This window comes from Hibiscus syriacus, unplaced genomic scaffold (assembly GCF_006381635.1).
Source record: "Hibiscus syriacus cultivar Baekdansim isolate YM2019G1 unplaced genomic scaffold, ASM638163v2 tig00004035_pilon, whole genome shotgun sequence".
Lineage (NCBI taxonomy): Eukaryota > Viridiplantae > Streptophyta > Magnoliopsida > Malvales > Malvaceae > Hibiscus > Hibiscus syriacus.
The window spans coordinates 39223-57313 of record NW_024061993.1 but is presented as its reverse complement, the minus strand read 5'-3'; the positions used below and the strand labels follow the sequence as shown (position 1 = coordinate 57313).

Sequence of the window (18091 nt, the reverse complement as noted above, 5' to 3'; positions counted from 1 at the left end):
TAAATGGGCGTTATCATTTATGTCATTTCACATTTTCACATAAACACGTAGTTCACTTTCACATAGCACGTAGATTATGTCACATAAGTTGAATCACATATACGTATAATCACGTAGATCACTTTCACATATCACGTAGCTCATATCAACTTTTCATACTATTTCACATTTCTTGTCACATTGCTTATATCTTATTTTTATGTCTTATCATATATATATATATATATATATATATATATTCATGTTCATATAATCCATCATTTCATCACCTAAATGTGTATTCATATAATTCATCTTCCTATATATATATATCATCTTTCCCATACTTGTATTCACATCATTTATATTCTCCTTCTCATAATCTCATATGTCCTGATTAATAATTTATATCATATATGTATAAAATAACTTATATCATATCATATAGCTTATACCTCCTTCTATGATATTCACCTAGATCATATCACCTCTGTCATACTTATAAACATATATCACTTATATTATTTCATTTATATACTAATTTAATCTATTTACCTAATTCAATTCATATAGTACCTATAACTTTTTAATATGACTCCGTAGATTTCTATCATACAACCTATATATCATAATTTTATTTAAGTATATGTATCTTTCCCATTTAGCTCATCTTATATGTTCCTATTATCACTTATGTTCAAGTCTCCTATTTGATATACTATTCCCATATCATCATATAGGTCAATATTATCTATCTTGTTTAAATTCTTATTCGATGATATAATTCTATTTTACTATTTCACATAAATAGTCATACTACTATGTACTTGCCCAACTAACATTCTTATTGTTTATATAACCTTTACATTTGATTACTTCCTTCATATCATTTCTTCTAAACTCGCTTTTTACCATATTCTCATATTATTACCTAATGTATCCCATATCATGTATTCGCGTAGTCTTATATTCCATTTCTATATATCTCAAAGATCTTATCACATAACTTCTCTTTTATATTCATATAATTTATTATCATATCATATAGTTTATATCATCATAACATAGCATATATTCACATCAACCATGAAATACATATACAATAACATGTCCACACATACCATAACATATAACTCAGACACTCATAACAAACACATGTTCATGTTCATACTTCATGCACAATACTATAGAAAATAGACTTGTCGCAAGTCTTATTTCCCATTAAACATCATATATAAAATAATGCGCACTCACCTGGCCTCACTAGTCAATACCGCTTTTATGATTTCCTTTCTTTCAATCGAATCTTAACTTGATAATCGTTTGGGAACTTGTTCATGTTCGATATCTACATAATCATACATTGATACATATCAGTATCACATTGATATACTCTAATCTATCATTTCTTAAACCAAAATAAATGTCTATTTCTATTTCCCCTTGAAGTGCATCGATACATTCTACAGTGCATATGCATTCTTTAACATGTGCATCGATGCACTACCCATGCATCGATACACAAATCACCTTCGATGTTTTCATTTTAAGGGGGTGCATCGATGCACTCCTTATTCATCGATGCACTAATTACATTCGATGTTTCCATTTTTAATGGGTGCATCAATGTACTTCCTGTGCATCGATACACACTGAACAATTTCTGGAAATACCCTTGATGCATCGGTACACATTGAATGTGCATCGATGCACATAGCCCAGAATTCATTTTTATTCCCGAAAATCCAGTCTTTTCAGCTTAATAACTTCATATATCATCCCCTTTCTTATTCTTAACTTATATATTCATATTAAAACTCATTTCTATTCATTAATCACCTCTTTAACATCAAATTCCTATTCTCCATATGTAATTCAAGAATTACACTAAATTTTTAACTTGTTCCAAATTTAATTCTATTGTTTCTAACTTCTTAATTAGACCCTTGACAAGTCAAATTCATCCTTAGAACTTCAAAAACCTTTATATCATAAAAGTTCATTTATAAACTCTTAATAGAAATTCCTTTCTAATTCTCTCTTCTTGGTGTTTTAAATTTATATAAGCTTTCCTTAAGCTTATATAACCCCCAAAGACTCAAATCTAACTTAAAAATTCAAGAAATCAACAGCTAAATCAAACTTACCTTTGCTCTTGGCTTCCACGTGAAGAAGAAGAAAGGAGAAGAAGAGAACTCTGGAGAAATCTCTCCCTTTCCACGTGGTTCCCTTTTCTTATAAAGGAAGAATAAAAATCTTACTTGTCAATTAACCATGTTACCCTTTAATTCCTTCCATAATTACTAAATAACCTTCATCATATATTTACAATAAATCATTGAATTATTCAATTATCCTACTTTAATCACCAATTTCTAAATTTTTCAATCTAGTCACTAACTCGATATTGAGGATGTTACAGATACCCTTACAGGAGTATCGATACTCTATGAATAGTTTCAAAACTCCCAGGAAAGTATCAAAACTTGTCAGAACATAGGTCTAAAAAGTATCGGTACTTATACAAAGTATTGAAACTTTAGCAGGAGTATCGATACTCCAGGGATAGTATCGATACTTTCAATCTATTTTGAGTAGTAAAGGTAGTTTTTGAGCATTTTAGACTCAAGATACCCCAACACTTTAGTAATTCTTCTGATAAGACTACAAGTGAGAACATTAATGTTATTTTCAAATGTAGAAAGAAGTTAATGTTAGGAGAAATAAAACTAGCCTTGTTTGAATGCTCAGGAAAATGAGCATGACACCCGAGTTCCTTTAGAAAAGCTAGCAGAGTCAACAGTACAGATTTAGTTTGGATATCCTTAGGTATGGTCTAGTCCTTTCTGACTAACTATGTTTATCGAGGCCTTAACACTCTTTAAAAGAAAGGGTGGGTTAGTCAGGGTATGGTTTCCTTTGCAGAGAATTTTGGGGGCCATATCCAGGTAGACTAGAGGGGTGTGTAAGCTCTGAGGTGAAGAACCCTAAGTCATACCATGATGTCTACCATAGCTTAAAGAGTGTGTATTCGAGAATACTCACTAAACCAGTTTTAAAGTATACTAGCTGGGTGCAAGGTCCAACACTCAATGAGTGGGCTAGTAGAATAGAACAGATAGTAGAATAAATAACAATAGACCTTATATAAGTAGACTTGATAGCTTTAGCTTTTCAGTGCTGCTTTTAGTATGTTTTAGTTTTTAGTGTGGCGCTGAGCTATGTTTCCATGGGTAGGTTAGTAGATCCAACAGTTGAGAAGTTTTAGAGAGATCGAGGTCCAAACTTAGTACAGAGCAGAGTACGTCACAAGTTTCTTAAATGGCATGTATATTCATGAATTCAATTGTATTGAGTTGTAAAGTCAATTAAGAGTCAGTATGTATCTATATATTTTGAGGGCTCTCAGATGTAAAGAGTTGTTTTAAAGTACATGAAAGTAAGAATAAGTTGGTTAGCCATTTTAGTGGTTCCATGTGGTACCTTAAATCGGTTGACTATATGTCGAACTGGTCTAGGATGTTACATTTAGTGGTATCAGAGCATCAGGATTAACGTTCTTAGGACTTGCAGGTCATTGGTTATCAGTGTTGATCATAATTAGTCAGTGTCAATAAGGAGTTTATGAATATACATGCCCTTTATAGTTATATATTACTTTTGGATCTGCAATAGTAGAGAGCTCAAACCATAATAGATGTGAGTTTAAAGTGTAAGTTCAATAGCTTAAGATTAGAAAGTAAGATAAGAGTAAGATAGTAATGTTCAGTGAGAAGCCCAAGGGTTTAAAGTTTATGTTGGCCATTAGGGCACAGAAGGTTTTCTCTGGTGAAGGTTTCCTGGATAAACCATAAGGTCGAGGAAGCAGTTGGTTAATGTAGATGAATATTAGATTATAGTTATGCAGTAGAAGCATAGAAGTTGATTTTAGTAGAAGAGTGTGCAAGTTCAATAAGGTCTCAAACTTGTCTAAACCCAACAAATAGAAGAGGTTATTTTTTTGTGTTGTAAGTTAACCCGATTAAGTAAGGATAGTAAAGAAAAGATTCAGTGTTAGTAATGAGTTCCCAGTTAGAGAGAGAGAGAGTTTTAGCAGATGATCTTAAGATAGGGGTTCAAGTTTCCAGCCCTTAGAGTTAGATGTTCTAGCAGTCAAGATCTTTCATAGATGCCCAGTAGAGTTTCAGAGTGAGACCTTTCTCTAGGGAAATTTCGGGGACTAAATTTCTTGTAGGATGAGAGAGTTGTAATACCCCAAAACATGAGTTGGTATTTTAGGTCAACCCGAGATCTTTAAGTCAATCCAATTAGACTTCCCAAGATATTAGACCAAGTTATATAGGTGATGGGCCTAAGTTAGGCCCAAGCGTTAAAGCTAAGAGATAGTTTTAAATTGAGTTAATAGGTGAAAAACCTAAAGTGTAGTTTACCCATTTTGTAGAAGATGATATATTTCTCCCTCTTTTTATATCATTTCAAGTAAATTAACCCCCTAATATCCCGCCCACTCTTCTTCTTCTTCTTCTTCTTCTTCTTCTTCTTCTTCTTCTTCTTCTTCTTCTTCTTCTTCTTCTTCTTCTTCTTCTTCTTCTTCTTCTTCCATTGGTTTCCATTTCTTCTTCGTTTCAAGAGCCAAGTTTCAAGCATTCCAATCTTAGATTTTCTTAGCCAAGGTAAGAATGTTTATCTCCATCCTTCAAGCTTTGTTTCAAGCTCCATTTTGTGAGTTTTAGATTTTGTTTTCAAAATGGGTTTTTGGAGCTTGAAAGAAACCTAGAGATTTAAGCTTGTTTTGAGTAATATTAAGTAATATATAATGTTTTAACTTAGTTTCCAAGCAAATACAAGTTAGTAACCCCTAGTTCTGTTTTGATTAGCCAATGAGTTGGGTGGATTTCTAAAGCAAAAGATAAAGGTAAGGTGACTCCTAGTTGAGTTGAGGGAGATTTTAGCAACCAAGGAGGCCAGGTAATACACTATCAACCCTTTTATACTCCTAGTAATCATTAGAGATGTTTTCTAGCTTGAGATTTAATTATAAAGCTTAGTGTTGTATGATCATGGTAGTTTTCATGTTTTGATGTTTAAGTACCTTGTATAACCTTATTTATGCTCCTCTTTAATCACATAAGACTTTAAGAATGTTTGGGGACCTCATTAAGGTCTTTGGGTTAGATGAATAGTATATTTTTGAGTGAAATTATGTTTTCTTTAGGTTGAGTATCGATACTATCAGTATCGATACTTGTTCATCATTCCAAGCAAAATATGTGTTTTATGGGTAAGAGGATCGATACTCTTACAAGATTATTGATACTCTAGGAATAGTTTCAAAACTTCCAGGCAAGTATCAAAACTTTCCAGAACAGAGGGCTAAAAAGTATCGGTATTTATATAAAGTATCGAAACTTTAGCAGGAGTATCGATACTCCAGGGATAGTATCGATACTTTCAGTCTATTTTGAGTAGTAAAGGTAGTTTTTTAGCGTTTTAGACTCGAGATACCCCAACACTTTAGTAATTCTTCTGATAAGACTACAAGTGAGAACGTTAATGTTATTTTCAAACGTAGAAATAAATTAAAGTTAGGAGAAATAAAACTAGTCTTCTTTGAATGCTCGAGAAAACGACCAGGACACTTGAGTTCTTTTAAAAAGCTACCAGAGTCAACATTATTGATTCAATCCGGATATCTTTAGGTAGGGTCGAGGCCCTTCTGACTAACTATGTTTGCCAAGGCATTAACACTCTTTAGAAGAAAGGGTGGGTTAGTTAGTGGTATGGTTTCTGATGCAGAGAATTTCGGGGGCCATATCCAGGGTAGACTAAAGGGTGTGTGAGCTCCGAGATGCAAAACCCTCAGCCGCACCATGATCTCTACCATAACTTAGAGAGTGAGTATTCGAAAATACTCAATAAACAAGTTTTAAAGCAGACTAGCTTCGGCACAAGGTCCAACACTCAAGGAGTGGGCTAGTAGAATATAATAGATAGTAGTAGACTTGATAGCTTGAGCTTTTTAGTGATACTTTTAGTATGTTTTAATTTTTAGTGCGGCGCTGAGCCACGAATGTTTCTGTGGGCATGTTAGTAGACCCAACAGTTGAGAAATTTGGGCAAAACATCTTAGCATATCGATATTGTTCTGTGAGCATTAATATCATTCATCGAATATCAATACTGAAAAATTTCGAGGCATTTTCTAGTATCGATTCTAGTCAAGGGTATTCATACCATAAGATTGAGTATCGATACCCTCAACCTAGTATCGATACTTCAAATTTCTAAAAGTCAAAATTGACTTTGTAAAAGCTTGTAGGACCGAGAGATGACTCATGACGAAAGATTTAGCTTATATAGAGGCTGAAAGGTGTAAAAGTGAATAAATATACTCTCGAAAAGGATAAATTATCAAAATATACTTAGATTAGTAAAAATGACCAAAATACCTTTAAGTATTCATATATATATATATATATATATATATATATATATATATATATATATATATATATGAAAGTGAGCATATAGCTAATTAAAGTGGGTAAAATAGACCCTTAAAGTCTATAAAAGAGTGAAGAAATGCTTAATGTCTTAAATGTCCTAAGCTCAAACTATTAAAAGACTAGTTTATTTTTACATAATGTTCTAGGTAAGAGAATGAGACATATAGTGACGTGAGAGAAAATGTCCTTACTTGACTGGATTATCAACGATGATTGTATTGTTAAACTATCTAGTTTGGCATTATAATGCAATGATTGATATGTGTGGTCCAAGGATACTTGTGTATGTATGCTATGACCACGTTTGATTGTTTCAAGTAGTGAAGTAGCGAGATCTGTAGACAGATGGTATAATCTGCAGGAATGTAGTAAAGACTCAAATTCTTTATTTTTCTTCTTCCCTCATTGAATAACTTCATTTATACTATTGCCAGCCCCAAGGCTCTTTTAACCTTTAATATTTATACTAATAAAGAATAGAGTTAATCCCATACTTAGTTAATCATACGAGTCAAAGAATTTCCAAATTTCACATTAAACTTGTTAGAGTCCCTTCAATGATTCTAGTGTTTGTTATTAAAAAAATAGTGTTTATTTTTGTCGAAAAAACTTTGGAAGTGATAGATCTAATTCAAAACTCGTCGATTTTCTCTCTTCAGTTCATTTAAATCCATCTTCAGATCGAGCTGATTTCGAAGTATGCGATTCCTTTGGCTTCGACGAACTTCTCAACTATACAGATCTCTAAAAACCACTCTCCAATCCTCATCTTATTGAAAAAATGGAATGCTTTTGATCAAATAACAGTGAACATATGAGAATAAATCACATGCTAATAAATAAATAAAAAATAACATGATAATAAAGTAAGGACTATTTAAAGTTTGAATTCAAGATGTTAACATAGAACCCAATAATAACACTAATCTTTTATCATGACATGATTAATTGAGTTAATGACTATGCTTTGACGTTACTTGATTTAGTATCAAAATCGCCCAATATAAAATTAAAGAAATAACTCAAAATTGTGTTTTGATTTGTCCCACGTGGATCACGTGGAAAATATGAAGGAAATGATAATAATAATTCTATTCCATTTTGTATCTTTTTCCCCCTCGAAATATGAAGTATTTTCAATCAATACATAAAGAAAAAAGCAATAGATTAAACCCCACCCCCACCACACAAATAAGGTTGTATTCAGTTCGGTTCGTTTTTTATCAAAAATTGAACCAAATCAAAATAAATGGTTTTTAAAATTTAAATCGAAACCGAATGGTTAAAAAATTGAAAAAATTGAAATCAGTTTTTTCGGTTGATTCGGTTTTTTTAATGGTTCGGTTCGGTTTATCAGTTTTTCAATAAAAAATCACTTGAAATTATACATTTTTTTAAAAAAATTACCTATTCGGTTCAATATGGAACAAATGGGTTTCATATAGAAAACCCGAACCGAACGAATAAAAGAATGAAGACTTTAAACCGAACTGAAAATCTAACCGTATAATGCCAAACTGAACCGAACCAAACCGTTTTACTTGATTCATATCGATTTTTCGATTTTCTCGATTTCGTTGCTCAGCCCACGTGACGAATGAACTCAATTCAGCACATGTCAAAGCTGATCAAAATCTTTCAATTGGGCTTTTTACTCAAACATCGTCATTTAAAAAGTTATATTTTAAATCAATAATTATACAAATTTTTTTTTGAAATAATGTATTTTTTTTAAATAATTAACTAATCAAAAAAAATTCAAATTTTAAAATAAACACTAAAATATTTAAAATGAACAATATCAATAAAATAAATAATTAATTGAAGAAAATTTGAATTTTAAGTAAATCTCACCAAAGTGTCGCTCCACCACTACCGAAAAGAATATATCTGGAAAATAAAATTCACCCGCTTACTTATAATCCTTTAATTTTAGGCAATGAAGAAAAACATAGGCAATGGGAAATTACAATTTTACAGTAACTGTGAACTTGCGATTGTGGATGCTGTAGTAGTTACTACGTGATTTATTTCTCTAAAAATGATTATAAATTTATTTTATGAATATGATTTACATTGTTATGATGACTTTAAAAAACTTATGATAATGTCATTATATTACATTGCCACTGTAATTTAATATTATAGCTCCATCCAACTCTCTCTCTTCGTAAAATAGAAGAAGAGCCGATGGCTATGGTGGATATTCTAAATTATACAAATACAATATTCTGCTACAAATACATCAAAAAAGTTTAACAACTATTAGCATTCCCTGTAGAGTTCCAACAATAGTTGTCCCCTTCAAATTCTGTCATCATCATCATCATCGTCATCCATCTTCTCTCACTGCATCCTTCAGTCCTTTTCCCTTGTCTTTTTCCTCATTCATCCATCCATCTGTTATTAATTTCATTGTCACCGGTTATTTTCGGTGTAGCTATTCCGGTTGCTGCAGGTGGCGGTGGAGGTGTTGCACTGATATCAGGGAAGGGGAAGTTGAGTTTAGCTCTTGGTCCTCGGAAATCGATAGCTGCTTTATCGTAAGCACGAGCTGCTTCCTCCGCCGTGTTGAAGGTTCCGAGCCACACCCTGGTGGCACGCCTTGGGTCTCGAATCTCCGCTGCCCATTTCCCCCAGGGTCTTTGACGTACTCCCCTGTAGTTTTTCTTTACTCTTTTACCTCTAGGCTTGATTGTTGTCCCCTTCTTTTCGTCTTGCTGACTTGGCGGGAAGAGATTGCAACCCAGACAGAAGTCGAATTTGCAGACGTGGCACTTATCCTGAACTTCACTCACTTGAAGTACCGTGTTTCCCCGATCAACGCCGGCAGAAGTAGAAGCGGAACCCCCGGGAGCACCGAAATCAAGAAAAGAATCAATAGCGGCGGAGGAAGGGGAAGTGGAACCAGTGACGAGGTTCTTGAAGGCGGAAACCATGGCGGAATTTCTTGTTCCGTAGAAAGATGGTACAGCGGGCAAAAGCTCCGTATAAACGTGGGAGGGAAGTGGCGGTGAATTATGATAAACAAGGAGATTCCAGATTTCAGTTTGTTTGTAAAGGACGAGTATATAAGGAGAATCGGAAGTGCCTACGTGGCATTCCAGCTGGGTACACCGTTAATACACGGCTTAGGAGACCTGTGTTTCGTCGGCGTGTGCTAGTAGATAGCAGAAGTGGCCATGTGGTTGATGACGTCATTTTATGACCTCAGGAAATGTAAGGACGAGGGGTCCACACAAGCCTCATAATTTTTTTTCTCACTTTTTTTATTATTATTATTATTTTTCTTAAGTGATCCGAATAACTGTATCGATAGAGTAGGTATATTTATTATCAATATGCTTGTAAAAGATATTATAATAACAGTGATGATTCAAGTTTAATAGATTTTCAGAGAGAATGAAGGGAAAAAAACTCTCTCTCTCTCTCTCTCTTTTTGGATATTAGGTGCATTTCTGTAAGGTGATTGAAAAATCCCAACATCATGATAGGTGTGACTTCACTTACATATTTGTTATTATCATATTTTAATATGTACAACAATTAGGTTACATTTTAAAACTATGGGTCGAAAAATATTTAAATTAAATTATTATTTTTATGAAAAGAATAAAAGGTTACCATTTTTCTTTGTACTAAATGTATTTTTTTTTTACTTGTAATGGGTAGGGATGCCGTGTCCCCTGCCCCTGGCAGTGTCCCCATGCCATGGTGATAAAAGAAGAAACAAATAAAGGATGAAAGCTGAAACAAGAACAAAGACGGCAACATGAAGAGGTCCCCCTTCCTTTGACACATTTGACTAATTCTGTATTAACACAAGGATAGGATAGGATGTGAGTTTCTGCATTCGAGTTTTAATAGATTGAATTCTAGAAGAATTGGACTTGAAAAGGTCGGCCATCTCTTAATAAATTTGGAAAGCGACTACACCTGTCGATTTCAAGTAAGATAAAATTACATAATCATAAAAAAAATACCTAAATAAAATGTTCCGCCAAATGTAATCTTATAATCCAACATGTGATACACAATTTTGTTTGAAATTTTAGGAAGGATAAATATCAAGACGTAAAATTATACCCAAATAATGAATACCCAGAAAGTTGCTTTAATTTTACAGATTCGATTTAGATAACCAAAAAAATAAAGATGCACAAAAACTCTTCTTCTACACCCCCAAGGAAAGAATCAATCAAATATTGACAAGGTTTTACTCGATCCTCTGTAGAGAAAGCCTCAGCCTCAGGCTTGACATCGCCCCAACCAATGGGCATATTCAGTTTAGTCACCTTCATCTTCGGAATCTGCATTTCAACCAACACAAGCATGTCGGAAACAACTCAATTACGGCATTACTTCCTTTTACAAGCCTCTACATACACAAACTGATATTACAAAAAAAATTTATTACTTCAAATATCACTCTTTTCCGTTTATTTCCCAGATTGATAATATTTTAGTCTCATGAGCAAAAAGCACTCTACGTCAGACGTATAAAGGTATTTTCTACCAAAATTATCTTCTAAATACAACAACAACAACAACAACAAAACCCTATTCCCATATGTAATGAGATAAGGGGGAGGTAGGATAGTAGGCTGCCCCTAATGCCAGGTTGAGAGCAGCTTCCGTGGAAGATCTCCGTCAGTTAAAAAAATTAAAAATAAAGATAAAATGCAATGCATGTATAAAAATAAAAAATAAATACATAGTTAAACAGTCTACATATGCAGTCTATATATGCACATCTGTAATAAGAATTAATCCCTGCAATTAGATCCCTGCGTCAAAAGCTCTGCATATAGACAGAAACGTAAGATCCGACTAAAATTAAAAAGAGGAAACATGAAGAGAAGAATACACAGAAGTCAACGATAGCAAGCAACGGGAAGAAATAAGGTCAAATGGGTTAAAACCTAAACTAAGGCAATATTTCTCCAATACCCTAGTTCTTAGCCTTCATAAATTACAATGACAGAGACGTATAAAAAGTAGAAGTCATGGAAATTTCTATAAAGGCATTAAAAAAAAGACAGAGATGATACACCCTAAGGATGTGACCCGTACTACTCAGCTACCCTGATCTTAAATCTCCATACTTTCTTATCTGAGGTCATGTCCTCGGTAAGGGCTAAATCTTTCAAATCAGTTTTCAAGCAGTCTTCCCACTTTCGCCTTGGTCGTCCTCTCCTTCTGGCACCGTCGACTATAATCGACTCTACCCTCCTGATCGTATCCGACGGTTGTCGCCTAAGGACATGCCCAAACCACCGTAGTCTTCCCTCCCTCAATTTTTCGGATACAGGCACAGCCCCCAATGACATCCTAATAGCAGAGTTTGGTATCATGTCCCACAGAGTCCTACCACATGCCCATCGAAGCATTCTCATTTCTGCGGCCTCCATCCTCCTTACGTGATCCTTCTTGATTGCCCAACATTCTGATCTATACAGCAGCGTTGGTCTTATTGCCATTCTATAAAATTTTCCCTTAAGTTTTAGAGGCACCTTCTTGTCACACAATACTCCGGTTGCAGCCCTCCACTTTAGCCATCCCGCCTTTATACGATGTGTAACGTCATCATCCACACCCCCATCTTTATGTATCATAGACTCTAGATATTTGAAACAATCCTTTGAGGGGAGAACGTGTCCTTCTATGCATACCTCTACATCTTCAGCGTTTTGGTTCCCACTGAAGTTTGAAGATAAATACTTTGTCTTTGCAATATTGATCCTTAGACCTTTTTCTTCCAAAACAGTCTTCCAGGTAGTCAGTCTACTATTTAGCTCAGTTCTTGTTTCAGCAACTAGGACAATGTCGTCAGCGAAAAGCATACACCATGGAACACCGTCTAGTGTCGCACAATAGATGTCGTCCATAATCAAGGCGAAGATGTAATGGCTAAGAGTCGACCCTTAGTGGAGTCCGATTTCCACCGAGAATGCCTCAGTGTCGCCAACTGTAGTCCTGACGTACGTAGTAGATCTACAATACATATCACGAATCGCTCGGATATAAGCAGTTGGGATCCATCTCGTTTCCAAGGTCTTCCAGATCGTATCTCGGGGAACACTATCATACGCCTTCTCAAGGTCAATGAACGCCATGTGAAGATCTCTATTTTTTTCCCTATATTTCTCCATAAGCTGTTGAAGTAGATGAATCGTCTCCGTAGTAGACCTGCCTGGCATAAAGCCAAATTGGTTTTTCGAAACCCTAGTAATCTGTCTCAACCTATCCTCAATCATCCTTTCCCATAGCTTCATGGTATGGCTGAGTAGTTTAATACCTCTGTAGTTGCCACAACGTTGGGAATCTCCTTTATTCTTATAGATTGGTATCACCGTAGACTCTCTCCACTCCTCTGGCATCTTGGCAGTCTCTAAAATAATATTAAAGATGTTGGTCAACCACTTACCAAAAGAGAATTATAGAAACAAGCACGCTCTTCACAAAGTTTATGTGAACATCAAGTTCTAAGATCATGGAATTATATTTAATGGTTCAAATTAACAAAAAAAATATTTAAGAAAAACAAGAGAGAAGAGATGTTTATCGGATATAATGTCTTCACCTACTTTTCCTCTATTTTGCCATTGCCTCATGATCATGGAGCATATGAGCACCTACCAGTAGACATGGAACACAAGCAACATTAGCAACATAGTGTTCAGGGAATAGTACAAGAATTTGGGATATGACTCTGAAGGACGTAAGAACTCCATAACATCATAGCTGTTAGAGGCCAACCACCAAAGTAGACGATTCATCAGTCAGTCTGCAGATCACACAGTGAAACCGAATCATAAACGTAAAGGCAAGCCTTGAACTTTTGATGACCCAAAATGGAAAGATTATTAAACGTAGCACGAGCCAAGAGATGGAAAATAATCCGAAGCACACGCTAGCACTGAGCTCCCTTCCCGTATATTTTAAAATTTTAGATGCTTCCAAAAACACATCACTTGCATCACGTAGGGCAAGGACAATTGAACCAATGCGGAAAAAGCTGTAAACAAGCCAATTATAATCTTCTTCATGCTTGGATATCTATAAGTTCATATAATTTATCAAACCAACTTGCAAACGGGAGCATATTCAACTAGGGATACCCTATATGCGTACAGAAAGCAAACACATTTTAGTATGTAGAGAATAAAAGATAATAATAATAATTTCAAAAATGGAATGCAAACAACACACAAGGAATACTATTTGCCTCTTTTATAAAGTAATAACAGGATAGATGCACTTCCACAGAAAAGGGCAAGTTACCTTGTGGCATACGAGTATCCAATCAGGATAGTAGTAATTACATGATGGGACATCATCACAGCAAAGTCCTTCCTTCGAGTCTCTCAAGTAAGGAGTGCAACAATGCTATAGATGTAGAACCCACGTTGGCACATGTAGAAAAGGCTCAAGGAAAGCCTGAAAAAAAGGGAAGAAATTAAATGTAAAGTAAGTTGTCGGCAGGTATAACAAGCACTAGTCCTCCCACCATACAGGACCCAAGAATTAAAGAAAACAGGAAATTTAAAGAGAACAGAGCAAAACATGTTGAGGTATGTATCAAGAGAAACCACATAAATTTCAATAAAAAAACGGATAAAACAGTTTTATTCCTTCAAGGTAGACAATATCTCATTAGAAATTATTTTCCATCAAGATAAGTTACCAAGAAAGATACTTCAGAGATAAGATAACACGTTCACCTGGGGCATGAGAGCACTTATACCTCCTCCAATTCAAAACAAAAGGCCAAATGAAAGCACATTAAAACAAGTGAACAAGCTTGTCTAGAGTGAAGGTTAAGAATAGATGGGAGGTTATCGGAACTGAAATGGAAAACAAGAACAGCAACAACAGCAATAATCAGATATTTGACGCGAATTTACTTTCAAATACATTAATATGAGCAAGCATTCACCATAGCTTTACAAAGAGGTGCACAGGAATGAGTACCAGCTTTTATACAAAGTTGTTTGCAATTAATTTCGAGTGAAGTAAAAATGGAAAATTCGAGACATAAAATGATAGATTTCACATTTTTTAAAGGAAAAATAGAAAAACCGTTCATCGGAATTAAAACAAAAGGAAATTAAGAGAGGAAACAGCTGTTTTCCCTTGAGCGCAGATACATCCCTTCGTATGAAGATAGAATAGTAGTTTCAGAGCATTCAATCATTAAAGAAATGGACAATAATAGATTTGACCATTATCTCTTAGAGAATAATCATAAACAAGAGGAGCCTTTCATGCAATGCCAATTTAGACATAAGAAACGTAGAGCACTAGAACTGAAGAGGAACATTAACTTTCTGTCAGTTAATGACAAAGGCAACTATAACCTGAAAAAGAGGTGAATTACATTGCATACTAGCACAAGATATGAGATTGATAAACACAACAGTTGGATTTCAGGAATATAGGTTACTCACTTCAACTCTTGATTTGGCCAGTCCCTAAAGTACCCTTTTACATCTCTGAACCATGGCTCATAGTAGGTGATTTTGAGGATCCATGTTTCAACAGTAGCAAAGTATGTCAGCTTCCACATAGATTCTGAGCATTTTGCAATTATTGCCTGTGTAGCCTCAATATTCTTCCTCAAAGGAGCAGATCCATTACTCAATAACCAGACAGACAACCTCTAAAGGAACATCAATAAAAATTAAAATGTTGTATTAAACTAGAAAAAAAATTCCTCCTTGACTTCACTTCAGGCCAATTACTAGCATGTTTTTTTGATGTGATGGATTTATTTTGAATTATAAAATGGCCTATTCTTTATTAAGCTTAATACATGCCAAACGAAATATAATAAAACCAAAATAGCAATTAAAATTTTGAAACAATAAACTATGTTAGGAATCAAAACTCAAAGAAGGAAAGAAAAACATATGCGAAAAATGAACTTGTCGAGCAAGAACCTGGCGACAGAGAAACAAAGGGCGAAATAAAGCGCAACGAGGAAATGCGAAGCGTCTGGCTTGGAATTGCTGCTCCAGATATACGACTCCATGATCACACACCAATTTCAAAGAGATCTCCCTCCAACTGTACAATTTTTAATGCAAAAATTCCAATTCACCAATTCAGAGGTTTCATTGAAGAGATCTCTTTACCCAGATAAAATAAGAATACTACAAATACTAATAGAAACAAAACAAAATTGAGTCATTGGTTTAGGCGACTCCAAAATATAAAAAAAAATGTTGTTTTTACTGAATAATCCGATGGAAATAAGAGAGTGATTTAGCGGAGGTTGGGATCTCGTGCGCTTTATTTAACAAACGGATTATTATTATTTATTTTTTGACACGTGGAAATTAATCATATACTTTTTCTTTTTTTAAAACTAAAAGCTACGGGTTACCTTTGATTGGATAATTGTTCACTTGTTGGATTATAATGTTCACATAAATACTGAATACATTTTTAGTGTTTAAACTATAACTAAAAATGTGATTTGATATCTAAAGAATATTTTGTTAATAATAAGTATCTATTTTTTTTCGTTATATTTTTAAGTATCTATCATTATATTTTTTAAACTTTTAGGTCCAGTTATTTTTTAATTTTTAATTTTTTAACAACAATTATTGTTTTTGAAAAAAGAAAAATAAAAAATAAAAAAAAACCCTTCCCTATTGTCCCTCTCTCTCCATCCCCCACCGCCGACAGTAAAGGGTCACCACAGGTTGGATTTTATTTGAAACATGACGAGAAACATAACAGTGGAGGTCGTGTAACCTACGAATGGTTGTAGCCGTCAAAATTGTCAGAAAATAACAACGAAAAACTTAAAAATCCAACAACATTCATGTCACTTTTCATGACGATCGACCTAGTTTCACGATGATCGACCTAGTTTCACGGTCGGTGGGAAATTAATTTTTGGTCGCAACGACGAGACAATTCTAATGATATCAACGGTGATGGCTACGGACCGATAATAACCGACTGATGACGGAAGATGTAAAATTTGGCGTTTTTTATTTTTTAATTATAATATTAAGTTTTTTAAATAAAATAATTTTTAAAATTTTATATGCATGATACGTGTCAAATAACGGTCAAATTCAACTGTCGTTATAATCCAGACACTTAAAAGTGTAACGTTGAAAACGTTAAACATCTATTGTTAGCAAAAATTCTTCAGGAATCAAATCATATTTTGAATTATAGTTTAGGCAATAAAAAGTGTATTAAGCCTTACATAAATTACACTTCTAATACTCCAACTGATATTTTTGTTCAATTTTGATCATCCAATTATCTTTTTTCAAAAATATATTTATTATTTAGTTTTAATTTTATTTTTGGTCACCCATTGTTAAAAAATTAACGATAATGCTGACATATCATAATAAAATAATGTCATATCATTATGAAAAAATAAATAAAAAGATGTCACAATAATTCTATCAAATTGTTATTGATGGATGACCAAAATGGGGAAAAAACATAAATACCATAGGTAAAATGAGGTCATCCTAAGACAAACGGTGTTTTTTCCCGAAAAATCATCTTTTTAATTTAATATTCTCGATCAGGCACCGGTCAGACTATATTTTTCGATCTAACACCTTTGCAGTAAGGCGCTCCCCCTGCAGCGCGCTATACTCTGATTTGGCGCCACGTGGGGTAAGACGCACCCCCTGAGGCGCGCCTTATGCTAACATGGATACACGTGTGTATGGCGCGGGGCAGGGGTCGTGCCATATGCCACGTAAGATATAGCGCGGGGCAAGGGCTACATTATTCAATTATCTCAATTATCAAACATGCATAATGCAAGGCGCGGTGCAAGGACCGCGCCTTGCATTATTTTCTCAAACTTCTCGGCTTTAAGGCATCCTCTCTCGGCTATAAATAGTCGTCTCCCGTAAAATCTTTCACCAACAATCCTTTGAATCAGTAAATAACATCCGACAATCATCTTATATTTGATTCAGAAGTTTGCTCGATCTTTCGTTATAAGGTAATTTTGTTATAATATTTATTTTATAGTTATATATGATTATTTAAAAAAATATTATACTAATTGTTTTCAATTAATTTCTGTGTTTGTAGAATTAGAAAGTAGAAGCATACGTCGAAATATTTTTGCGGTGCAGGTAATAATATAAAATTATATTATTTAAATTATTTACGTTTATGTGTAAAAATATATTATGTTATATTTTTGGTCATATATTATTTATTTAATCAGGTTTGATTCAGTTATTTTTTTGCATATATAATATTATTGCACTTTTAAACTCTAAGAATGACGCGACTTTCAGCTATTGTTTATTATGATGGAGAAATTCGAGAAGATGAAACCGACGTTGTTTTCGTATCAAATGAGCGTGTTAAAATATCATTCAAGAGAAACATAACTCTTGACGAGCTGATAACGAAGATTTCGAAGAAGGTTCATGTTGGAAGTAGTAGAAGAATGTCGTCGTTGCAGTACATATTTTCAACATCATTATTGCCATTAATTTATACAACGTTCGAACTATCGAATAATGATGATGTTAAAATGATGGTTGATTCTCAAAGTAATTATTCAGACAACGATATTGAGATGTATGCAAAGTTTGTTC

The 18091-nt window shown here is 34.1% G+C and overlaps 2 protein-coding genes across 2 annotated transcripts; both read right to left on the bottom strand.

The window, feature by feature from the left end:
• Positions 1 to 8869: 8869 nt before the first annotated feature.
• LOC120186892 (ethylene-responsive transcription factor ERF109-like) lies at positions 8870 to 9439 on the bottom strand. The gene has a single exon (XM_039190728.1). The coding sequence runs from the start codon at positions 9422 to 9424 to the stop codon at positions 8870 to 8872; it is 555 nt and encodes a 184-aa protein (XP_039046659.1). The 5' UTR covers positions 9425 to 9439.
• A 5287-nt stretch (positions 9440 to 14726) lies between these two features.
• On the bottom strand, positions 14727 to 15588 carry LOC120186826 (LAG1 longevity assurance homolog 2-like). Its single transcript, XM_039190665.1, has 2 exons — positions 15400 to 15588; positions 14727 to 15147 (listed from the first exon to the last, which is right to left on the bottom strand). The coding sequence occupies exons 1-2, from the start codon at positions 15517 to 15519 to the stop codon at positions 14932 to 14934; spliced, it is 336 nt and encodes a 111-aa protein (XP_039046596.1). The 5' UTR covers positions 15520 to 15588; the 3' UTR covers positions 14727 to 14931.
• Between the last annotated feature and the right edge of the window lie 2503 nt (positions 15589 to 18091).

What these genes read in the sequence shown, in the direction of transcription:
- LOC120186892 (XM_039190728.1), bottom strand. Translation starts at nt 9,424, where the DNA reads ATGGTTTCCGCCTTCAAGAACCTCGTCACTGGTTCCACTTCCCCTTCC.
- LOC120186826 (XM_039190665.1), bottom strand. Translation starts at nt 15,519, where the DNA reads ATGGAGTCGTATATCTGGAGCAGCAATTCCAAGCCAGACGCTTCGCAT. An exon ending in TCGACAAGTTCATTTTTCGC is followed by an intron (nt 15,148 to 15,399) that starts ATATGTTTTTCT and finishes ATGTTCCTTTAG; the next exon opens with AGGTTGTCTGTCTGGTTATT.